At 37.0% G+C, this 20,581-nt stretch overlaps 1 protein-coding gene across 1 annotated transcript in view; it reads right to left on the bottom strand.

Moving 5' to 3' along the window:
• Positions 1-11,244: 11,244 nt before the first annotated feature.
• The window catches only part of MBTPS2 (membrane bound transcription factor peptidase, site 2), a 40,813-nt gene continuing 31,476 nt past the window's right edge, over positions 11,245-20,581 (bottom strand). The window contains exons 8-11 of the mRNA XM_068533616.1: positions 17,931-18,025; positions 17,370-17,565; positions 15,240-15,315; positions 11,245-14,112 (exon numbers count right to left, since the gene is read on the bottom strand). Of these exons, the coding sequence (XP_068389717.1) occupies positions 13,890-14,112; positions 15,240-15,315; positions 17,370-17,565; positions 17,931-18,025 (590 nt within the window). The 3' untranslated portion in view covers positions 11,245-13,889. The remainder of the gene's footprint in view (positions 14,113-15,239; positions 15,316-17,369; positions 17,566-17,930; positions 18,026-20,581) is intronic.

Raw genomic sequence — 20,581 nt, 5'->3', positions numbered from 1 at the left:
GTTGAAGCATAGCTTTTCTCACTGGAAGTAGGTACCTTCTGCTTTTCAGACACACTCCTTGAACATTCTGCTTCAGGAGTGGGACTGGTGGCATGTGGTCCAGCAGCAGCTCCTGCCAGATGAGGCGATGAAGACCTGTGGGCTTCCTGGGGCTGCCCCTGACCTGGCCACATTTCCCACTGGGCTCTGAAGCCAGGTTTGACCTTGAAGCTCTGCTGCTTCATAGAGGTGGAGGCCCGGCATACTTGTGAGAAGGGTCTTGAAAGTCTTTACCTTCTGACAGTCACTAGTGGGTGGCTGAGCTAAACCTGGACCCCAAATGTTTCTTGTTCCATTTCTCCTTTTTTATTCTTTAATGTTTATTTGAACTATTTAATAATCAAATAGCATGACAAGGCAAATGCATCTCCAGTATACTCAGATGACACCAAAGATTAATGACCAATCATGTGAGAAGTTCATTCTTACCATGTGACTAGTCACTTTCATTTTTCTCAGAGGAGGAAAAAAAATTAGCAGACTCTCCCTCACCTCATATTACTAAAAGACAAGATCTTTTCTTTTCTTTAAAGAATATTGCATGTATATTTTTTTTACAGTGAGCAGGGAGCTACATGCCTAAAATTCACATGCCTGCCATACTTCCAACCTGGGGAAACATCTTAAGTTATGTCTGACTCCCACTGCAATGGTAGAGAGAACAATTATGCTCATCCACCTCCTTGTCTCCAATACCTGGGAGTCGGAGTGAAAGTGGAATGTACAAGTATAAGAGGGGATCATTTTCTGCTTTACAGTGGCCTGTATCTATCCACTCAAGAGAACTTGTTGAGTATTATTATAAACTAGGCACTATGAGCGTGGGCATACCAAGAGTAAGTACAGGATCACAGCTCTCAAGGAGTTTATAAACCAGGAAGGGAAATAGGATACATGAGAGCATAGGTGAATGTCATGAGCACAAATGATTTTAAAATCTGAGAAGGACACATCTTACTACATGGACGAACCTTGAAGACATGCCAAGTTAAATAACCCAGTCACAAAAGGACAAGTACTGTATGATTCCACTTATATGAGGTACCTAGAGATGTCAAACTCATAGAGACAGGAAGTAAAATGGTGGTTGCCAGGGGCTGGGGGATACAGTTTCAGTCTTATAATATGAAGAGTCCTGGAGAGGATGGTGGTGATGGTTGCACAATGTGAATGCACTCAGTGACACTGAGCTGTACACTTAAAATGACTAGAATGGTAAATTTCATGTTATGTATATGTTACCATAACTAAAAAAAAATAACCATTCGAGAAGGAGAAATATCAAATTATGGTGTAACATAAAGAACACAAGACTTGGGGCTAAAAAAACTCTTGAGTTCTCATCTTTGCATTTCTACCGACCGTGTGATCTTAGCCAAATCATTTATGTATTTATTTTTCTTTATTATTCATTCTTTTTTTATTGAGATATAGTTGATTTACACTATATAAGTTTCAGGTGTATAACATAGTGATTCACAATTTTTAAAGGTTATACTCCATTTATAGTTATTATAAAATATTGGCTATATTCCCTGTGCTATACAATATATCCTTGTAGCTTATCTGTTTTACACATAGTAGTTTGTACCTCTTAATTCCCTACCCTTAACTTGCCCCTTCCCTTTCCCTCTCCCCACTGGTAACCACTAGTTTGTTCTCTATATATGTGAGTCAGTTTCTGTTTTGTTATATACATTCATGTGTTGTCTGTTTCTTTTTTATTATATTCACTAGTTTATTTTTTAGATTCCACATATAAGTGACTTCATACGGTATTTGTCTTTCTGACTTATTTCACTTAGCATAAAACCCTCCAAGTCCATCCCTGTTGTAAATGGCAAAATTTTGTTCTTTTTAATGGCCGAGTAGAATTCCACTGTGTATTTATATAAATATACATTCTTTACCCATTCATCTGTTGATGGACACTTAGGTTGCTTCCATATCTTGGCTATTGTAAATAATCCTGCTAAGAACATCGGGGTGCATGTATAATATCTCTTTGAATTAGTGTTTTCATTTTCTTCGGATATATACCCAGGAATGGAATTGCTGGATCATATGGTGTTTCTATTTTTAGCTTTTTTGAGGAAACTTCATACCGTTTTCAGCAGTGGCTGCACCAATTTTACATTTCCACCAACAGTGTATAAGGGTTCCCTTTTCTCCACATCCTCACCAACATTTGTTATTTGTGGTCTTTTTGATGATAGCCATTCTGACAGGTGTGAGGTGATATTTCATTGTGGTTTGGATTTGCATTTCTCCAACGATTAGCGATGTTGAGCATTTTCTCATGTGCCTGTCGGCCATCTGTATGTCTTCTTTCAAAAAATGTCTATTTGGGTCTTCTGCCCATTTTTTGATTGGGTTGTTTGTTTTCTGATGTTGAGTTGTATGAACTGTCTATATATTTTGGATTAGCCCCATATCTAGCCAAGTCATTTAGCTTCATTAAATGTCCCAACCTATAAGGCAGAGAAAATGATTGTAAAGGAGAAATCAAAGAGGTAATGTATGAAATTTAGCCACTTAGCTAAACGTATGGTGTGATACAAAATAAGTTGTTATCGTGGGGGTGATGAGGGGAGGTTTCATAAGGGCAATGAGATTTGAACTGGTACTGGAAGGGTAGAGAATAACATTTATTGTGTGCCTACTCTGTGCCTATCTCAGTTTACATAGCAACATTTTTGAAGGTATTATCCTCAAAAAGAAGGAATTAAAACACAGAGATATAATTTGCCCAAACCTCAAAGTAGCTCCATATTTCAAATTCCTCATTTTTTCCACTCATAGGAAGTTGTGAAATAAAAAGGTGTCGATATTGGAAAGAGATGATAATAGAAAATAAAAAAGCAGAGATGATCAATAAATGCAGAAGCTGGTTCTTTTCTAAAAAACCATTTTATTTTGAAATAATTTCATACAAAAGTCTCAAGAAGAGTACAAAGAACTGCCTCATACCCTTCTTCCAGATTCAATAATTGTTAATATTCTGCCATATTTGCTTTATCATCTCCCTCTCTCTCTCTCTCTCTCAACCATCTGAGAGGATCATGCCCCTTTACTCTGTCAGAGAGAAAACAGTTTTTCCTCTACCCTCTTAGGTTAATGATTTGGGGCCTACAAATTAAACTGACAAAAGACAGATTAGCAAGAGAAAAAAAACACACCAGATTTAATTACGTATATAACACAGGGGTTCACCAAGAAATGTGACTCAAGGAGGCAGCTGGAACTTAGGGCTTATCTAACATCTTAATGGGGGATGGGAAGGGGCGGAGGGGCACTTCTAGAAGAACAAATGACTTCTTAGAAGCAGGGGAGAAAGGGCACTTAGGAAAAACAAATGACTTTTTGGAAAGATAAATGGGCCCTTAGGAGTATAGGTAGGAGATAGGGTAGTTTTGTGACAATGTTTGAGAAGATTAGAGGTGCACCTGGGGAGGCACTTTATGATAATTGAGCTCTTCTGGGAGGCTCTGCTTTTAGGCAGAGAGAGGGTTTTAGGAACTCAAATGCCTTCCGCTCAAAATCATTTTTATGCCACAATGCCTTATTCTGGACCTCTTCGACTTTTGTACCTCAGCCTTGTGTTTCCTGAGAATTTTGGTAAACACAAAACATTCTTGAAATCATGAAATTCAGTGCTGTTATCCCAGAGCTGAGCACTGTGTGCCTGTTCCTCAAGTGCCTCTGCTGGCAGGTCTTACCTAGAAGTGGGATTGGCTAGGCTGCTTCTTGCAGCTATGTGACGACTATCTTACTCAACAAAGATTTCTAGAGTGCCTACTCCGTGCCAAGCACTGTTCTAGACACTTAAGACTCAGTTGATGTTTGATGGAGAACTTCAACTGAGGTTCTCCATCAAACCCACAGATAACCACACCTGAATCCGTGTTTCCTCTTTCTCTCCTCTTAGAAAGGCATCCCTCTTGCTGCTCTGCTTGTGCTCTGGATCCCATCTCCTCCCTTGATGGTCTTTCTTTCTCTAGGGTTCTTCCCATTAGCACCAAAAACATGCCTCATGGACTTCCCATTGCTAAAGCAACGACAGTAACACTAAAAACTTTCCCCTACATCCTTCACCTAGTCCCTTCACTCTTTCTCCCCACCCCTTCCAAATGGAACTTCATGAGGGCATTTTCTGCACTTGCAGTCTCTATCTGCACGCCCCCCCCCCTTCCCCCATCCCCACAATTCCTCCATTCACTACAACCTGGCTCAGCTTCCCCTGCTGTACTGGTGCTGCTCTCTTAAGATCATCTATGAACTCCTGCTAATCCCATGGACATTTTGCAGCCTCTCAACCACAGCTCATATTATTGGCACCTCCTTCTTGACACATGCTCTTCCTTTTGTTTCTCTAATACCAAACTCTCACTTATGATTTTCTTACTAATTTTTCTGAAGCTCCTTCTGTTTCCTCTTCCTTGTACCCTTCTTACCTAAATGCTGGTGTTCCTGAGAGCTCCATTCTAGGACACCTTCTCTTCCCTTTTCCTTTTTCTACATTCTCCCTGGACTATCTATCCACTCCCATGGGTTCAATTACATATTTGGTTTGCATGGTATCGCCAACTAATTTCTTTTGAGTTCCAGACCTGTATGCCCAGTGGCCCACTTGAAGTCCTCTCAGGCATTCAGACTCAAGAGTTCCAAATTGAACTGTGCATTTTCTGATGCTCCCTAGCTCTGTTAATGGCACTGCCATCATTTAATTATCCAAGCCAGAAATGTGAAGTCCTCTTGACTCCCTCCTGAACCTAAACTATGTGTAACCATCAAATATAGTGGATTCTACTTTTGAGTTGGTCTTCTTCTCTCTTTTGATCTTTACGGCCACCATTCCATTCTCTCTTTCTTTTATTTTATATTATTTTTTAATTTTTTGGCCATGCTGTGCAGCATGCAGGATCCTAGTTCTCCAACCAGGGATCGAACCGCGCCCCCTGCAGTGGAAGCACGGAGTCTTAACCACTGGACCGCCAGGGAAGTCCCGTGCCACCATTCTATTCTACATCATCATCATCTCTTGCTGAGATTACTGAAATAGTCTCCTAACCAATTTTGTTGCCTACAGACTTGCTTCCCTCCAATCCATGCTTTACCCTCAGCCAAGGTGATCCATACAAAATGTAATTCTGATTATGGCACTCTCTTGCTTGAAACTTTCAATAACTTCCCATTTTTGATAAGAGTAAAGTCCACAGTCTCCTTATCATATTTGTAAGACTTGGCCTCTGCTAACCTTCGTTTTTTTTTTTGGCTGCACTGGGTCTTTGTTGCTGTGCGTGGGCTTTCTCTGTAGTCGTGGCGAGCGGGGGCTACTCTTCCTTGCAGTGTGCAGGCTTCTCATCGCGGTGGCTTCTCTTGTTGCGGCGCGCAGGCTCTAGGGCCTGTGGGCTTCAGTAGTTGTGGTTCGCGGGCTCTAGAGCGCAGGCTCAGTAGTTGTGGCTCACGGGCTTAGTTGCTCCGTGGCATGTGGGAGCTTCCCGGACCAGGGCTCGAACCCGTGTCCCCCGCATTGGCAGGCAGGTTCTAAACCACTGCGCCACCAGGGAAGTCCCTCTGCTAGCCTTTAATCTCTTGCCACCCCATGCCTACAACACTTAGTAGTAGTCAGCATATACTTACTGTTTTAAAACATAAATGGCATTTTTTTCTTTCAAAATACAAAAGAGAAAAATTGTCTTACTTACTGCAGCATCCCCAGAGCCCAGAACACTGCCCAGAACATAGTAGGTATGCAATAAATATTTCTTAAATGAAGGAAAGAATATATGTATCAGTTCTAGTGACAGCAGAATGAGGATGAGCAAGAAAAAATGGGACATTTTTAATCCAATAAGCATCTATTAGAGTAGCATACTTACAAGAGTCATACTCTAAAATATGGCAAGTTAAAAAACCAACTACAATGATCTCAGAAGCATTTTAAATGGGGGGGGGAAAAAGCACACTTAACCAACTTCTTTTAAACTGATCATTTATTATGAATAGAAAAAGTTAAATTTTTATAAGAAATAAAATACAAATTCATAGTATCCTAACCTCTTATTTTCCTGATTTTAAACCGTGACTAAAATTAACGCATATATTTGAACAAGTAATCAAGAAATGCAGTGTTCCATACTTAATCATTATATAACTAAAACAGATGAAGATAAGATACTTACTTTAAAATCAGGACATCTATGTCAAAGACAGATTTTTTTTTTTAAGCTTTAAAGACTAATATTTAAAATTCCACAGAAAGAGGAATTAATGTTTGAAAATCTCAGCAAAAAAAATTTTAATTAAGAAGTTGATGAAAACAGTACCTTTAGATAATGATATATATTAAGGATAATCTCCAGATTGCTAATCTATATTGTTTAGGAATGAGAAACACTATTTCAAAAAAAACAAAAAACCCCGAAAAACTTACCTTAAGGAAAATAAATTATTTAAGCACTCTATTCAATTAAAACACATGAGATATACTCTCAGTTCATTGTATTAATGAATTGAAAAAGTAAAATAATAAATAGTTGCTTCCTATATAAATAAGAATGATTTATCAAATGAGAGATAATTTCACTTATTATATCTATTCTCTCCAAGGGATATAAATTTATGCCTCTTCCTGGCTGGTATGAAAAATTTCTTAAGACTAAACCATCTCCTTTGAGACGACTGGTTAATCATTTGGGGATAACAAAACACAAGGTTACATCCGTACTTTGCACCAACATCAAAATACACTGCACGTAGATGAACGATTTGAATGTTTGAAAAACAAAATAATAAAAATATTATAAGAAAATGTGAATACTTATAAAATCTTGAGGAGACTTTCAAAACATATCATCAAAGGTGGAAAGCATAAGGCAAAGACTGACAGACCATGATATATGAAAACATAAAAATAAGCATTATACTTAAATGATGTTTTAATATATTTTCAAGTAACAAATCAAATGATGGAGCTGAGCTTATGAGGAAAAGCAGTAAGAAGACAATAATCACTCCCTTGCAAAATGGGCTAAGGATAGGGATAAACAAAAAGAATATAATGGCCAATAAATACATTTTAGTATTCAACCTCTTTTCTAATCAAAGAAATGCGAATTAAAATGAGACGCCATTTTACCTTACCCAATTAACAGAAAAAAATGTAAATGCAACAAGGCAATATGTATATATAAAACTTTGTTCATTTCAAGATAGCAAGTTTTCCTTTTAGTATTAAATTTCTAGAATTACCCAAAATCATAGATATGCAAAAAGATGTAGTTATAAGGATATTCCTCACAGCTTTGTTTATAATATTGCAAAATTGGAAATAATAGGGGCTGATTAACTTATGGCATATTTAACACTGCAATATTATACAGCCATTAAAATAACACCAGAATATTAATAACATTGAAAAATGCTTATAATACATTGTCAAGTTTAAAAAGTAGCTTACCAATTATCTATAATATAATGCTATTTTTTCAAGAAATTACAATTTACTTTCATTTAACATGTTTTCTATAATGAACTTGCCTTTCTTTTCTAGTAAGAAATATTCTATAAAGGCCCCCAAATTACATTATCTGTCTCTTTCTGTTCCAATTCCATATTCCCAAAGTTAACTCCTGATAACCAACCTCTTTTTCCCAGTTATTTCCGTAACAGAAAAGGGGATGGCCTGAACTGGACGAATGAAAATTCTGTAAATTGCTAAGTGCTACCTCCCACTGTAGATTGCTGGTGATACATAAAGCCTAGGAAGAAAATTAGAAGCCATTAAAGGATGGAAACAAAGTGGCTGAAAGGGAAGATAAGAATGCTAGGAATAAAGCATGAAAGTCAAGGGCAGGTAAAAGAAGTTAAGATATGGTCCAATATATTTGCAAACCCTTTGGGAAAATGTGAGTCTTGAATGATGACAAGCAGTAAGAAGGTGATAATGGCTGCAGGGAAATATGGGCAAAGGATGTGGATAAAAAAGATCTACGAAACAACAGACATTAAAAAAAAAGTTTAGCCTCTTTTCTAACTAAAAAAATACAAATTAAAATGAACTTGTTTAAAAAAAAAAAAGAGCTTACTTTGAAATGCAATATCCCAGACTGTGTACAGCTTTCTATTGTAGGATTTAGTCCTCAAAGTTCATCCTACCCCAAATTCTCTCCTACATTGGTTCATCACAGTGCCTCCTTCTGAGTTAAGACAGTTTGGGTTAAATGCCCATGTTACTATCAATGAATACACCCATGAACACAGATTATTTTGAATAGTTTCAGTGAGCAAAATCCTTAGCCAACACCTTAAACACGATTTTAGGTCCATTTTGATTGCAGGAAAAAAATATTTAAAAGGGTCAAGGCCTGGGGAGACACTCTGGAAAACCAGAGCTAGCCCGAAGGCACTGGAAGCCAAAAAGGCATACCAAAAGGAGACAAGATCTAATGCCAGTGTGGACTGAGATATGAGGGCAAATTTATAATTCTGCATTCTGAAAATAAATAAAGTACATAATAGTAACTTGAGCGTGTCAGGTGCCATATTAAGAACTTTAGGTAAACTGTTTTATTTAACAATATTATAAAGGAAGATACTATTATGTCTATTTTAAAGACAGTTCATTCTATACAGAAAAATAAACCTGGATTTCCTACCTCACACCATATATTCTAGATATTAAAGATCACATTGTGAAAGTACAACTCTAAAGCAAATAGAAGAAAGTATAGGATATTATTCCGACTTTGGGACAGGACAGAACTTTTTAAGTAAGACTCACAAAATACAAACAATGAATCAAGAAATTAATAGATCTGACTACATCAAACTAAAAATCCTTGTTCAACAAAGGATCTCATAAATAAAAATTTATAGACGGATGATAGACTGGGAAAAATTATTTGCAACATCTAAAATGGACAAGAGTTGATATCTAGAACTTGGGTTATTCTGTAAACAGATAGTAAATATTTTAGGTTTTATGGGCCATATGGTCTCTGTTGCAACTGTTCAACTCTGCTGTTGTAGCGTGAAAGCAGCCATAGGCAACACATAAATGAATGAATATGGTTGTGTTTCAATAAAAACTTATTTACCATAATAGCTGGTGAGCAGGATTTGGCCTTCAAGCTGTAGTCTGTTGATCCCTAATCTAGAATATACAAGAAATTCCTATGGATCAATAAGAAAAATTTAGGATGCTTGATGGAAAACTGAACAAAGGATATCAATAAGCAGTTGGCAGAATGAAAAATCCAAATGGCTAGACAAATATATAGATGTGCAATATTATTAATAATATGAGAAATGCAAGTTCAAAGGAAATGCCATTTTGCACCTAAGGGATTTGTCAGGACATGGAAGTCAGATAATTCAGGTGGAGGTAAGGGTGCGGGTAAACATGAAACCCTCACGCCTTGCCAATGAATAAGTTTCAGTTACAGAGAGCCATTAAGTGCTAAGTGAAATTATTGCATTTCCATACTCCAAATAAAGGAGGGCTCTTTGATAAAGGGCAGCAGGCAACCTTTTAACAACACACATACATTATCTTTATTTTGTAATTAGAGATAATACACATTATCTTTATTTCACTATGGATCCAAAAACACCAACATAGACTGTCACAAGTCTACAGACCAGCTGTTATATACTTTCTACCAATGTGTTTTATTTTATTTATTTTTTGGCCACACCGGGTGGCTTGCGGGATCTTAGTTCCCGGACCAGGGATTGAATCTGGCTCATGGTAGTGAAAGTGCTGAATCCTAACCACTGGACTGCCAGGGAATTCCCTCTACCAATGTGTTTTAGACATGAAGAAAATCTTAATATTCATAGGGTTTAATTCTTTTACAGTTTAGAGTTTCATATCTTTAAGAGGAGGACTGGCTTTATGATGCCTGATTAATGGAATGTAAAATTCACATGAATTTAAGATAAAGTGAGATTCAACTTTATAGGATGGAGAGCCAATTACAGGGTTCTACTCTTAGATACTTCTGGGTTTTCCCTTCTCTACAGTGTCAGGAGCACTTCAGTACAAAAGTCTGAGAAGCATTCAGATAATAAGGGACATTTATTGAATATCCATCAATCTTTAGCTAAATAAAACTAAGATATAAGGGTGTTTTTTTTTCTTTCTTTAATGGGAAATCAAATTACACAATATAACCTGCTTGGTAATTAGAAATGCAACTTCCTTTAGCCATTTTTTTCTACCTCCACCCTGAATATAACCTATTGTAGCATTAGGTTCTGAAATAGAGGCTTTCCCCTCATTGAATTCATTTGCCATGGTCTGATAAAATATACAATGGATTATTCAAATTAGTATGGCCTAAACAGCAAGAGTAGCTTGCATATGCACTGATTTAAAAAGGCTTACTGTTTAAATAAAGTATATCCACATGCTTTACCTTAAAAATAAATTTGTTAAAAATAAATAAATAAATAAATAAATTTGTTACTTAACTCTATCATTTATCACATGTTCATGTACTTAAAAGGTTAGATTATACCAAAGCATATGTATACTATTGTCTGATGAGTCATTAAAAGAAAACTCGTTTACATTGAATCGTACATTTTAAACAGGTGAATTTTATGGTATTTAATTATATTTCTGTAAAGCTGATAGATAATCAATCATCTAGTCTTGTGGCTCTTAACTGTAGTATAATGGGATCAGAGGCAAAGAGGAGGTGTGAAATGGGGCTAGCCAGTCAGGAATTGCGCTAAATTCCCAGCCTATTTTATCTGGCCCTTAGTAACCAAGAAAAGAGAGGAAGAGGGGGAGGGGGAGAGAAGGAAAGAGAATGTGAGAATGTTAGAGAAGACTTCTATCAGACACTAATGAAACATGATGGTCTTCTTTCTTTATCCATGAACAGGCCATTTCCAAAACAGTAGTGAGAGTACAGGGATTTCATTTAAAAAAGACTTCTTTCTGTGGCCTACCAACAACTTTCATATACGGATTGCTTGAGTGAAAACTGAGGCTGCTTTTAGAATCAAGAATTTTAAAACATCTAAGATGGTACTGTATGTAGAGGGAAAAATTTTGACAGAAAAGAATACAAATTAAAAAAAAAATACAACACATAGATGATAAAACATAGAATGCTGGTACACATTTATTCTTTTATTGCTAAACATTAAACGCCAGCAACTATGATATCTTCAAGTTAAAGCCTAAGAATGAATTACAGCTCAGTTGAAAGATTTATAGAAAAAAATACCTGTGTACCATTAGTATGTGGACATTCAATAAATATCACAGGACAAACTGATGACTAAGAGCCACATATCCATGAAGTGCACGGGGTTACAATTTACTGTCAGAACAGATAATGACCTGTAAGAGCGATTATCAGAAGGTCAAGTTTAACTGCATGTCTTTTCAAACTGAAATGCTAAAAAGAATATATACATCCTTTACGGATTTTAAGTGATTAAAAACAACCCTGAAAAATGTAAACAGTGCAGAGTAGAAACACTGAAAATAAAGTTTTACTGTTGAACAAGTGCCAACACAACACTTTCTTCAAATCCTCAAAATAATTCATTTTTCTAATTGCTCTACAGAAACCAAAATGGACTATTTTCATAAAGATGATAATATATCAGGGACACAAAGACCTTCCAAGTTATTATTTTATGTCAACATATATTTACAGTATATTCAACAATACTTCTTACAGCTTACTTAAATAGAAACATGCTTTTCTAATCCATAAATAACACTAATCATCATCCATTCAACCACATTTATTAAGTATTTTTGATGTCTCATGCACTGTGCCAGGGATGCAAAGATGAATATGACATGGTCCTCGCTCTAGAAGTGCCCACAATCAAGCTGAAGAAACAACACATAACATTTCCTTTCTTACACAATGAGGCCATTTCTGTAAAAATGGGACTGATCTGCTCAATATCCTAGTAGAGTGTTTGCCAAATCCTGACCCAATGTAGCAGAAGACCAAGGTGTTTAAAAGCCATAAGAAAATGACGTGCTTGGGGATTTTTTTCCACCCAGAAAAAGAAGTTTACAGGTAGGATTTCATCTATTAAATTTTTTTCTCAGTTTAAAAAAACTGACCTGCACATATATAGCATTTCCATTAATAAACTGCTTAGTTCATGTAATCGAATTAATTATGTAAGTATTTCACGGTATTCCCCAAACTTTACTACCTGAACAGGTCTGCGTATTACTCTGCTAATATACTTTAATCCTGAAAGACTGTCTGCCTGAAAATAGAACAAATGCCTTTTTCCTAGGATAAACCAATAATTTGTACAGTTTTAAGTAGTGGTAATAACTGATGACCTTGAGTCATTAAAAAAATGTTAAAATTATATTCAATATATAATTTCTGTTTAAGAAGGCAGGCAGATTTATAATACAATCTAAAGTTTCCTTAAAAATGGTTAAAAAGTTTTAGTGCCTAAAAAGCAACGCAGTGATCTGAAAGAGGTGAACCCCACGAATACCTCAATTAGTGAAAAAGTTGGATACATGACTATTCATGTTCTTGAGTATATGAGAGAAGCAAATATTTTTCATCAAAGAAACAGCTTGCTCATATACTTCTAATACCAACAGCTTCACACTGGCCTATTGACTTCCCAGATCTTCCAGGGCTGCATCTCCAGTCCAAAAGATCTCAAACTAGGCAGGGCTCTTTCGGACTCAAGAGTCAGTTCCCGGGCACTGGCAAATCCACATTTGTACTCACATGCAGCCATACTCACTCTACTACCAAGTCTTTCGTGGACCCACAGAGGTAGCTTAGGGGAAAGATGGAAAGCAAGGACTACATATTTAATTACCCAACACAGAGAAACATCGGAGCCACTGGTGAGGACAGAGTATGGTTCAGGGCTTAAGGTAATTGTTCTTGAAGACAGGGACCTAGGAGCTAGGCCCCAGATAGCTCCAGCAGCACAAGAGAAAATATCTACCCCGGAAGGATTTCAAGCTTTGAAGCTCTGTAGAGAACAGTAACCAGGACTGCAGAAGGTCCTGTGATCTGTCTTGTGACCTGCCGCAAGACCCACCTGGCTCAGTTCTGAGGTTCACCCCTAACTGTCTCAGCTCACATACTGCAGGTGGGAGATACTTCTGCAGCTCACTCTGAATGTCAAGGGTAGTGTGGCTTTATGAGAGTATACGGACATATTATCAAAGAGGCAACTCTTGTGGGGCAAAACACGTCTCACCCTATTACAGACCCTACTTCCTCCTTGTTCATTTATTTGGCGTCATTTGACAAAGATTTTCCCTTTCATGTCAGCAGATTCTTTTACAGAATTTTATTAATTTAATTGTAATCAGACCTCAGTTGTCAGAGTACAAAATAATACACAGTTTAATTTAAAAATACTTTTCAAACAAGACAAGGGACAAGAGATATAGACCAAGAAAATGCTCACCTTTCCACTTGGCCAAAGTCTGGTCTCCTTCAAATCTGGATTAATGATGCTTTTTCAAGAAGTTTTTCCCAATTAATCCTACCCAATTCTGTTTTCCTTTACATTATTTCAACATGATACGTAGCCACACAAAAATGGTTTAATATGAATTTGCACTTGTTTAGAAATTGTTCCACAAGCATCTGAAGGTTGTAGGTTCAGTCTTTGAAACTAGAATGTAATCAGGGACTATGCCTTTCATTTCTTCTGTTTATCCCCCATCCCAGAGTTTGGATACTCTGGATAAAGAACTTAAAGTTGTTGGCTAAAATGTAATTTTAAGGAAACACTTTATATTTCACACCAAGTAAGGTTTTCAATATTGTATATTGTAACTCAGAGATTCTATCAAATGAGTGCAAATATTACCGTGCTGTAACCATCCAGAGTCCCAGGGTCACATTGGCAGCCAAAAGTATACTGCCACCAAGCAAGATGAAAAATCCTATCAGATCTTTGACATCATTGTCTCCAATCACTGAGGTAAGAGTAGCATCTAGGAAAGAGTTTAAAATCCATTGTCCGTCCAAAGCAAAGCAGGGCACTGCATTAACAATAGCCAGAGCTCCCGAGAGGGAAATCAGGTACCTGGTTAAAATCGGTTAAGGAGCTTACGGAGAGGTCTGAGGGCAAAGCACATTTCTGGGAGTCAGAAGCAGGCATTTTACCAGGACTGGATTTGAGATTACAGGTGACTTCCTTCCTTTCTTTAAATCTCTGCTTACCAGTATACACCAATGCTTCTTAGATCTCTACTATTTAAAACAAATGACATATTATTTCGAAGTTCAAAAACCTTGACTAGAAAAATAAAGGCCAACCACTTGTAAACCAAGACAATCTGTAATGAACTCCTTCAGAAGACTAACTCTTTCTAATCCTTTAATGATACATCAAGAGAAAGGAATAAGAAATAAGGGAAAATTACTTTTTGATCCTTACGAAGTATACGTTATATTAGATATATAAAGATTTTGGCCCCTTGAACTCTATTTTACTATCATCTGTAAGCTCATAGTGTAAATACCTCTGAGAAAAAGCTGCAGTCTGCAAGGTACAATTTTGACTATACACATTTTTTAGTAACTCATTTGTTAACTAATTTGTTACTAATTTGCTCATTTGTTTTGTTTCATTTTTTTGCAAATCATTAAGGAAAGAAATTAAAAAGATTTAAAAGTGACAAAAATAAAGAACCTTTCCAAACTGTTCAGTTTATTCAAATTCTATATAATAACCAATTAAAATTTTTCTTTATATGCGAATATAATATGCTAAAGAACACATGAGATTTTGTCCTCTGAATGCTATTTTAGTAGTGGAAACCAGTTTGATCTCCCTTACGCATTCCTCCACTTGGTCAGAGCCAACAGGCTCAGAAGGGGCGGAATTCGTCACCTCATTAGTAGCTGAAGCATTCGTTCATCCTTTATAAACGTACTAAAAGGTTTTATACTTCTAAATTCAACTCTCAATTTGTATTCTAGGTTCCTTCCCTTCGACATCTTAACCTTTCTCTCTTCCCAATCAATCTTTCTTCTCTGACTTCTTCCTCCCTAGGTACAATCTGATCTTTTTCAACTTTAAAGTCTCTTTTTTTGGTATTAGCAGTTAACTGATACTTGTAAGGTCTGTTCATGTTCTCTAGTCAAGGTAAAACTGATGAAGTTCCAAGTAGCACATTTTAAAAACATCTTTCACGCCAGAAAGGATACTTGACAAATGTCTCCACAACCACAGGCAGATCTATGCTTAGAAAGTTGAAACGTGGGATAAAACTGGTGATGCTCACTAAAAAAGAAAAATAAGAAATAATGAATATTATTTATACAGATAAGCAACAGCATTATGAATTTTACCATATGACTAAAAATTGGGCTAGCCTATTAAATTGATTGAGAAAGCCCTTCCCAAACATATGCAGGCAGGCTCTATGGCCCACATATAAAAGCAACTGGCAATTCTAGAACATCTAATAAAAATACTGGAATACAGAAATTCACGTCTCAGTGTACTTATATTTTGAGGTGAGAATACGATAAAACTGATTATATAACAACTATGACTACCAAATACAGAGACTGACTTTAAAAATACACTAGAATTTATATCAAAAGAGTCCTTATTCCTTCAAAGAGGTATAACCTTAAAATCACATTCACTCCAACTATCAATATTATGCCACTTAATCTCCTTCTGGTCTCGGTGTTTTTTTCATTGCTAAAACAAGGATTAAGACTAGGGGATTTTTAAGGTCTCCTCCACTTTGTGGATTCCATGATCCTGTTTTTGTTCAAAACATTTAAAAACTCTGTTATAATTAAATAGAACCCATAGCACACATTTCTGAATTACCCTGAAAAGGGACATTTCTACATTTGTTGAGGAGGTATTATGCACTCTAGAGTCACTTAGTGTCAAACTAATAAATAAGAAGAATGACCCGACTTTTATCTTAGGATATGACTATGGAGAAATGAGAGAGCTTTTTAAAGAGTAACATAAAACCCACATGTCCATCAATTGATGAATAAATACAGAAAATGTAATATATCCATACAATGGAATATTACTGGGTTGGCCATAAAAAGGAACGATGTACTGACACATACTACAACATGGATGAACCTTGAAAACATTATGCTAAGTGAAAGAAGCCAGCCACAAAATATTCCATTTATATGAAATGTGCAGAAACAGGCAAATTTGCAGAAACAGAAAGTAGATTAGTGGTTGCCAAGGGCTGGGGGTGGGTGGGTGTAGAGAAGTAGAATGACTGCCTAATGGGTATGGGCTTTCTTTTTGGCGTGATGAAAATATTCTGGAACAAGACTGTGGTGATGGTTCCACAACTCTGAATATATTAAAAACTACTGAACTGTACACTTTATTGTTTATTTTAAAAAATTTTTTAACATCTTTATTGGAGTATAATTGCTTTACAATGGTGTGTTAGTTTCTGCTGTATAACAAAGTGAATCAGCTATACATATACATATATCCCCATATCTCCTCCCTCTTGCGTCTCCCTCCCACCCTCCCTATCCCACCCCTCTAGGTGGTCACACAGCACCGAGCTGATCTCCCTGTGCTATGCGGCTGCTTCCCACTAGCTATTTTACATTTGGTAGTTGTATATATGTCCATGCCACTCTCTCACTTCGTCCCAGCTAACCGTACAATTTAAAAGGGTGAATTGTATGATATGTGAATTATATTTCAATAAAACTGTTATAAAAAAAGGAACATAAACAAAATCTTGTACAACAAAATAAGTTAGACTGTATGATCTTCAGCCATATGGAAAAGCTATATGTTTAATCCAATCATGTTGCCATTGTTAAAACAATTATGCTGGCCCGGTTTTGAAATTATATTCATATAAAATTCATGTGTCATGCACAACTTACTTTATCATCATTATCACTATGATTCCAATCGCTTCTCGGCCTTTTGGCTAAGATCAAGTGTAGTGTCACTATGATTCCAGGCATTCTTTGACATATGCTGCTCTTGCTACTGTTTTGGGAGCTTGGATAAATTTAATAAACGCTCAGAGAATATCTGAGAGATCATCTATGTGACATAAACGGTAGCGAAGGAAAAATGCGTCATGTGTCACTCTCCATAGGCAGACATGGGGTTCAGCTCCATCCTGCTTTATAAATTCAGATTATTTTCCTACTGCTTAAACTTCATTTCGTGCTTAAGAACAAGTTAACAAGACTTTGAAAAGTGATCAAATATAATAGATAAAATTAATGCAAGATGTGTACTGAGTTGCTACCACTGAGAATACATGCCATTGAAGCGATATTCTGAGGGTCTACCACAATAATACCCACCTGTGTAGTGAAGGTGCAGTGGATGTCCTACATACAACATATCGATTTGAGGTGGGTGTTTCACTTTTATTAAGCGAGTATGAGTTTCCAAAGAAGGTATTATACAGAAACTTGAACTTGAGCTTTTTTTACAATCTTTATTGGTTCTACAAACTTGGGTGGCTTCCACTGCTTTCCGGGCAGGTAGACATGTATGCTAGGGATAGAACATTAATTAGTCAATACTAAAAATGACTTGTTAACAAGAAAAACACCAAGTTACATTACTTCAATATCTTTCATGTCACCTAGCATATTAGGAACGAAGTTCACATAAAGGAAATGCCATTTATGTGTATCTACTATAAATTAGATTCAATTATTCCACTTTGGCCAAATAAGATATTACCATTATAAAATTTTTAAAGATTCTCAGATGAAATATGACATGTGAAATGTAGAGATTCTAATAAAATGATACAAAGCAAAAGGGCAATGGTTTCGTAGATTCCATTTTAGTTCTATATGCTTATTTTGTAATAATTATATCAGGCAAGCAAGACTGCTTCAGGGACAACTTACCAAACGCTTATTAAAATTATTTCTGTAGGAAAAGCACACATCTGTAAGGCTGTGATTGTTACAGCATTCAGTCGAACCGTCTAGCCGTTTGTACGCTGAAGAGAAATGGTTTATTAAAATCTGTTATTTAAAAAAAGAATCCATTACATAGAAGTACATTTGTAATAAGAATTTTGCTTTCAAGACAAAAAGAATTAAGTAAAATGCATATGAATTCAGAAACAACTGTATAATTGACAGTTCAGCTTGTCAGCTACTCACTGCAGAGTTTGATTTTACATTATAAAAAGAGATACATCCAATTTGAAATCAAGAAGCATCAATTACCCTAGGTTAGTTGTCTTCATATAAACTTACCCACTCGTAAAGCTGGAGTTCCAGGGTCTCAGTAGGTTTTGCAATAGCTCCAGGTGGTCAAGCACAAATATCGAATGAGCCACTATTAGATGTCCTAACGCTGCTGATCCACTGATCCAATTGCACTACTGAACTCCTGTGCTGTGCTGTTAGCAGAGTGAGCTAGAGCAGGGGGTCCCCAACCCCGGGGCCGCGGACCGGTAGCGGTCCGTGGCCTGTTAGGAACCGGGTCGCATAGCAGGAGGTGAGTGGCGGGCGAGCGAGCGAGCGAGCGAGCGAGCGAAGCTTCATCTGTCGCTCCACATCGCTCCCCATCGCTCCCCATCGCTCGCATTACCACCTGAACCATTACTCAAATTACCACCTGAACCACCACCCCTGCCCCCTGCCCCGTGGAAAAATGTCTTCCACAAAACCGGTCCCTGGTGCCAAAAAGGTTGGGGACCACTGAGCTAGAGGATGCCTAAGAGACTCTCATCCCTAAGGACATCCCTATTATATCAAATATCTATCCCACCTCCAGGCTTATCTTGAGGCTTTCCCCACAGAACCAGGGCAGCCCAATTTGACCCCACAGATATGCACATATTTGCCTGCATACTAGTAATCCAGTTACCATTTTTGGGAGATAAGAGAAACAGGGCAAGTATCCCCATTATTCATTTATTTTTTCAAGTTCTTTGGTAGACTGCTTCACTTGTGTCTAGGGTAGAATAAGGAAGCTAAATCACTGATACAGCTGGGACACAAATTTTTTTCCACGTATTTATTTTGGAAGGTTTCCTGCATTCAGCACATCAAACTTGTAAAGCAAAATTGATGTGTGGGGACTTCCCTGGCAGTCCAGTGGTTAAGACTCCCAGCTTCCACTGCAGGGGGCGCAGGTTCGATCCTTGGTCGGGGAACTAAGATCCCACATGCCACGGGGTGTGGCAAAAAAAAAAAAGAAAAAGAGAGAAAAAAAATTGATGTGTGGCAAGGACCAATTAAACTTAGAATCTTATATACCTACTACCATACTCATATGTGCTGAAGAAGAGAGAGTAAAGTTATCCCCGATTTCCAATACTACGAAAAGCATTATTAACAAGAGTGTCTTTAGGAGCACTGGCATGAAAATGGTTGTTGATATGCAATCTGACTTTATAAGGATTTTATATTTCAGGCAAAGGTTTTTGTTTGTTTTTAAATCTTTTCTTTTTTTTCTTCTAGATCATTCGGTTAGACTGGATGTCCTTAAACACGCACTGTTGCCAACACGAAGAACAAAACAGAGGTGAAGTAAACTAACAGATGCATCAATTTCTCCTCTGCAATGGCTGGCTGTGTGGGTAGTTTTGCTTTGTTTTCTTACCATAATTGAATGGGTATTTAAATTCTGGGTGATGAGTAATATTTAAAATATGAAAGCAAACTGTGAACATCTAATGGCACAAACTTGTGCCTATAATCACTCATCAGCCCTAACGGTAAACTATAAGGTAAAAAGGTGTTTAGGATTAAAAAAAAAAAAAAGATCCAGGCAAAAGCCCTCAGTATTTTTTCTCATCAGTTGCCAAGTCGCACCAATTTTCACCTCCTCATTATTTTTCTCTTTATTCCCACTAAAGGGTAGACTCCAGTTCTTTCTCACTTGACCCATTTGAAGAGAGTCCTAACGCATCTAGTTTACCACCTAGCTCTCACATGCAAACTTGTCCTACATACTGAATGCTTCAGATTAACCTTCCAGTGTAGAACTCTGAGAATGTAGCTCTTCTAATCCAAATATCCAAAGACTCTGCGCTGCTCCCAAACAGTCTAAATGCCATGGCCTAAAACGTAAAGACTTCTACTTTTTTTTTTTAGTCACCTTAGCTCATACTCTTCTCTTGCTGAACCAAATTATTAGCAGTTCCCTGACCAACTTCTGGTCTGTGGCGCCGAGGTTTATTTATATCGGTCTCCGGAAATTAAACTCACTGTTGAAGCCCAGCTCAAGAGCTGCTGCTATGAAGCCTGTCCTCATCTTTTCAGTCAAGACTGACTGCCATCAACTCTCACAACTCCCAATACTTTTTGTCATTAATTATATTTAACCTTGTACCGTAACGTGGGCATGGTCTAATTCTTCGATTAGACTGTGAGGTCTTTGAGGGAAAAGTTTCTCAGTATCTTATATAAGGTGAATAACTCAATATGCACTGAATACATAAATGGTGTTCTATGCCACTTGCCTTTGTATCAGTAATGATTTTTAAAAATTTACATCTGATGCTTGATCCTAATTTCTTCTTGGAGGAATGTATGCAATA

The sequence above is a fragment of the Eschrichtius robustus genome, chromosome X (genome assembly GCF_028021215.1).
Source record: "Eschrichtius robustus isolate mEscRob2 chromosome X, mEscRob2.pri, whole genome shotgun sequence".
Lineage (NCBI taxonomy): Eukaryota > Metazoa > Chordata > Mammalia > Artiodactyla > Eschrichtiidae > Eschrichtius > Eschrichtius robustus.
Note: the sequence above shows the minus strand (reverse complement) of the source record. Positions and strands in the feature narration are given on the sequence as shown.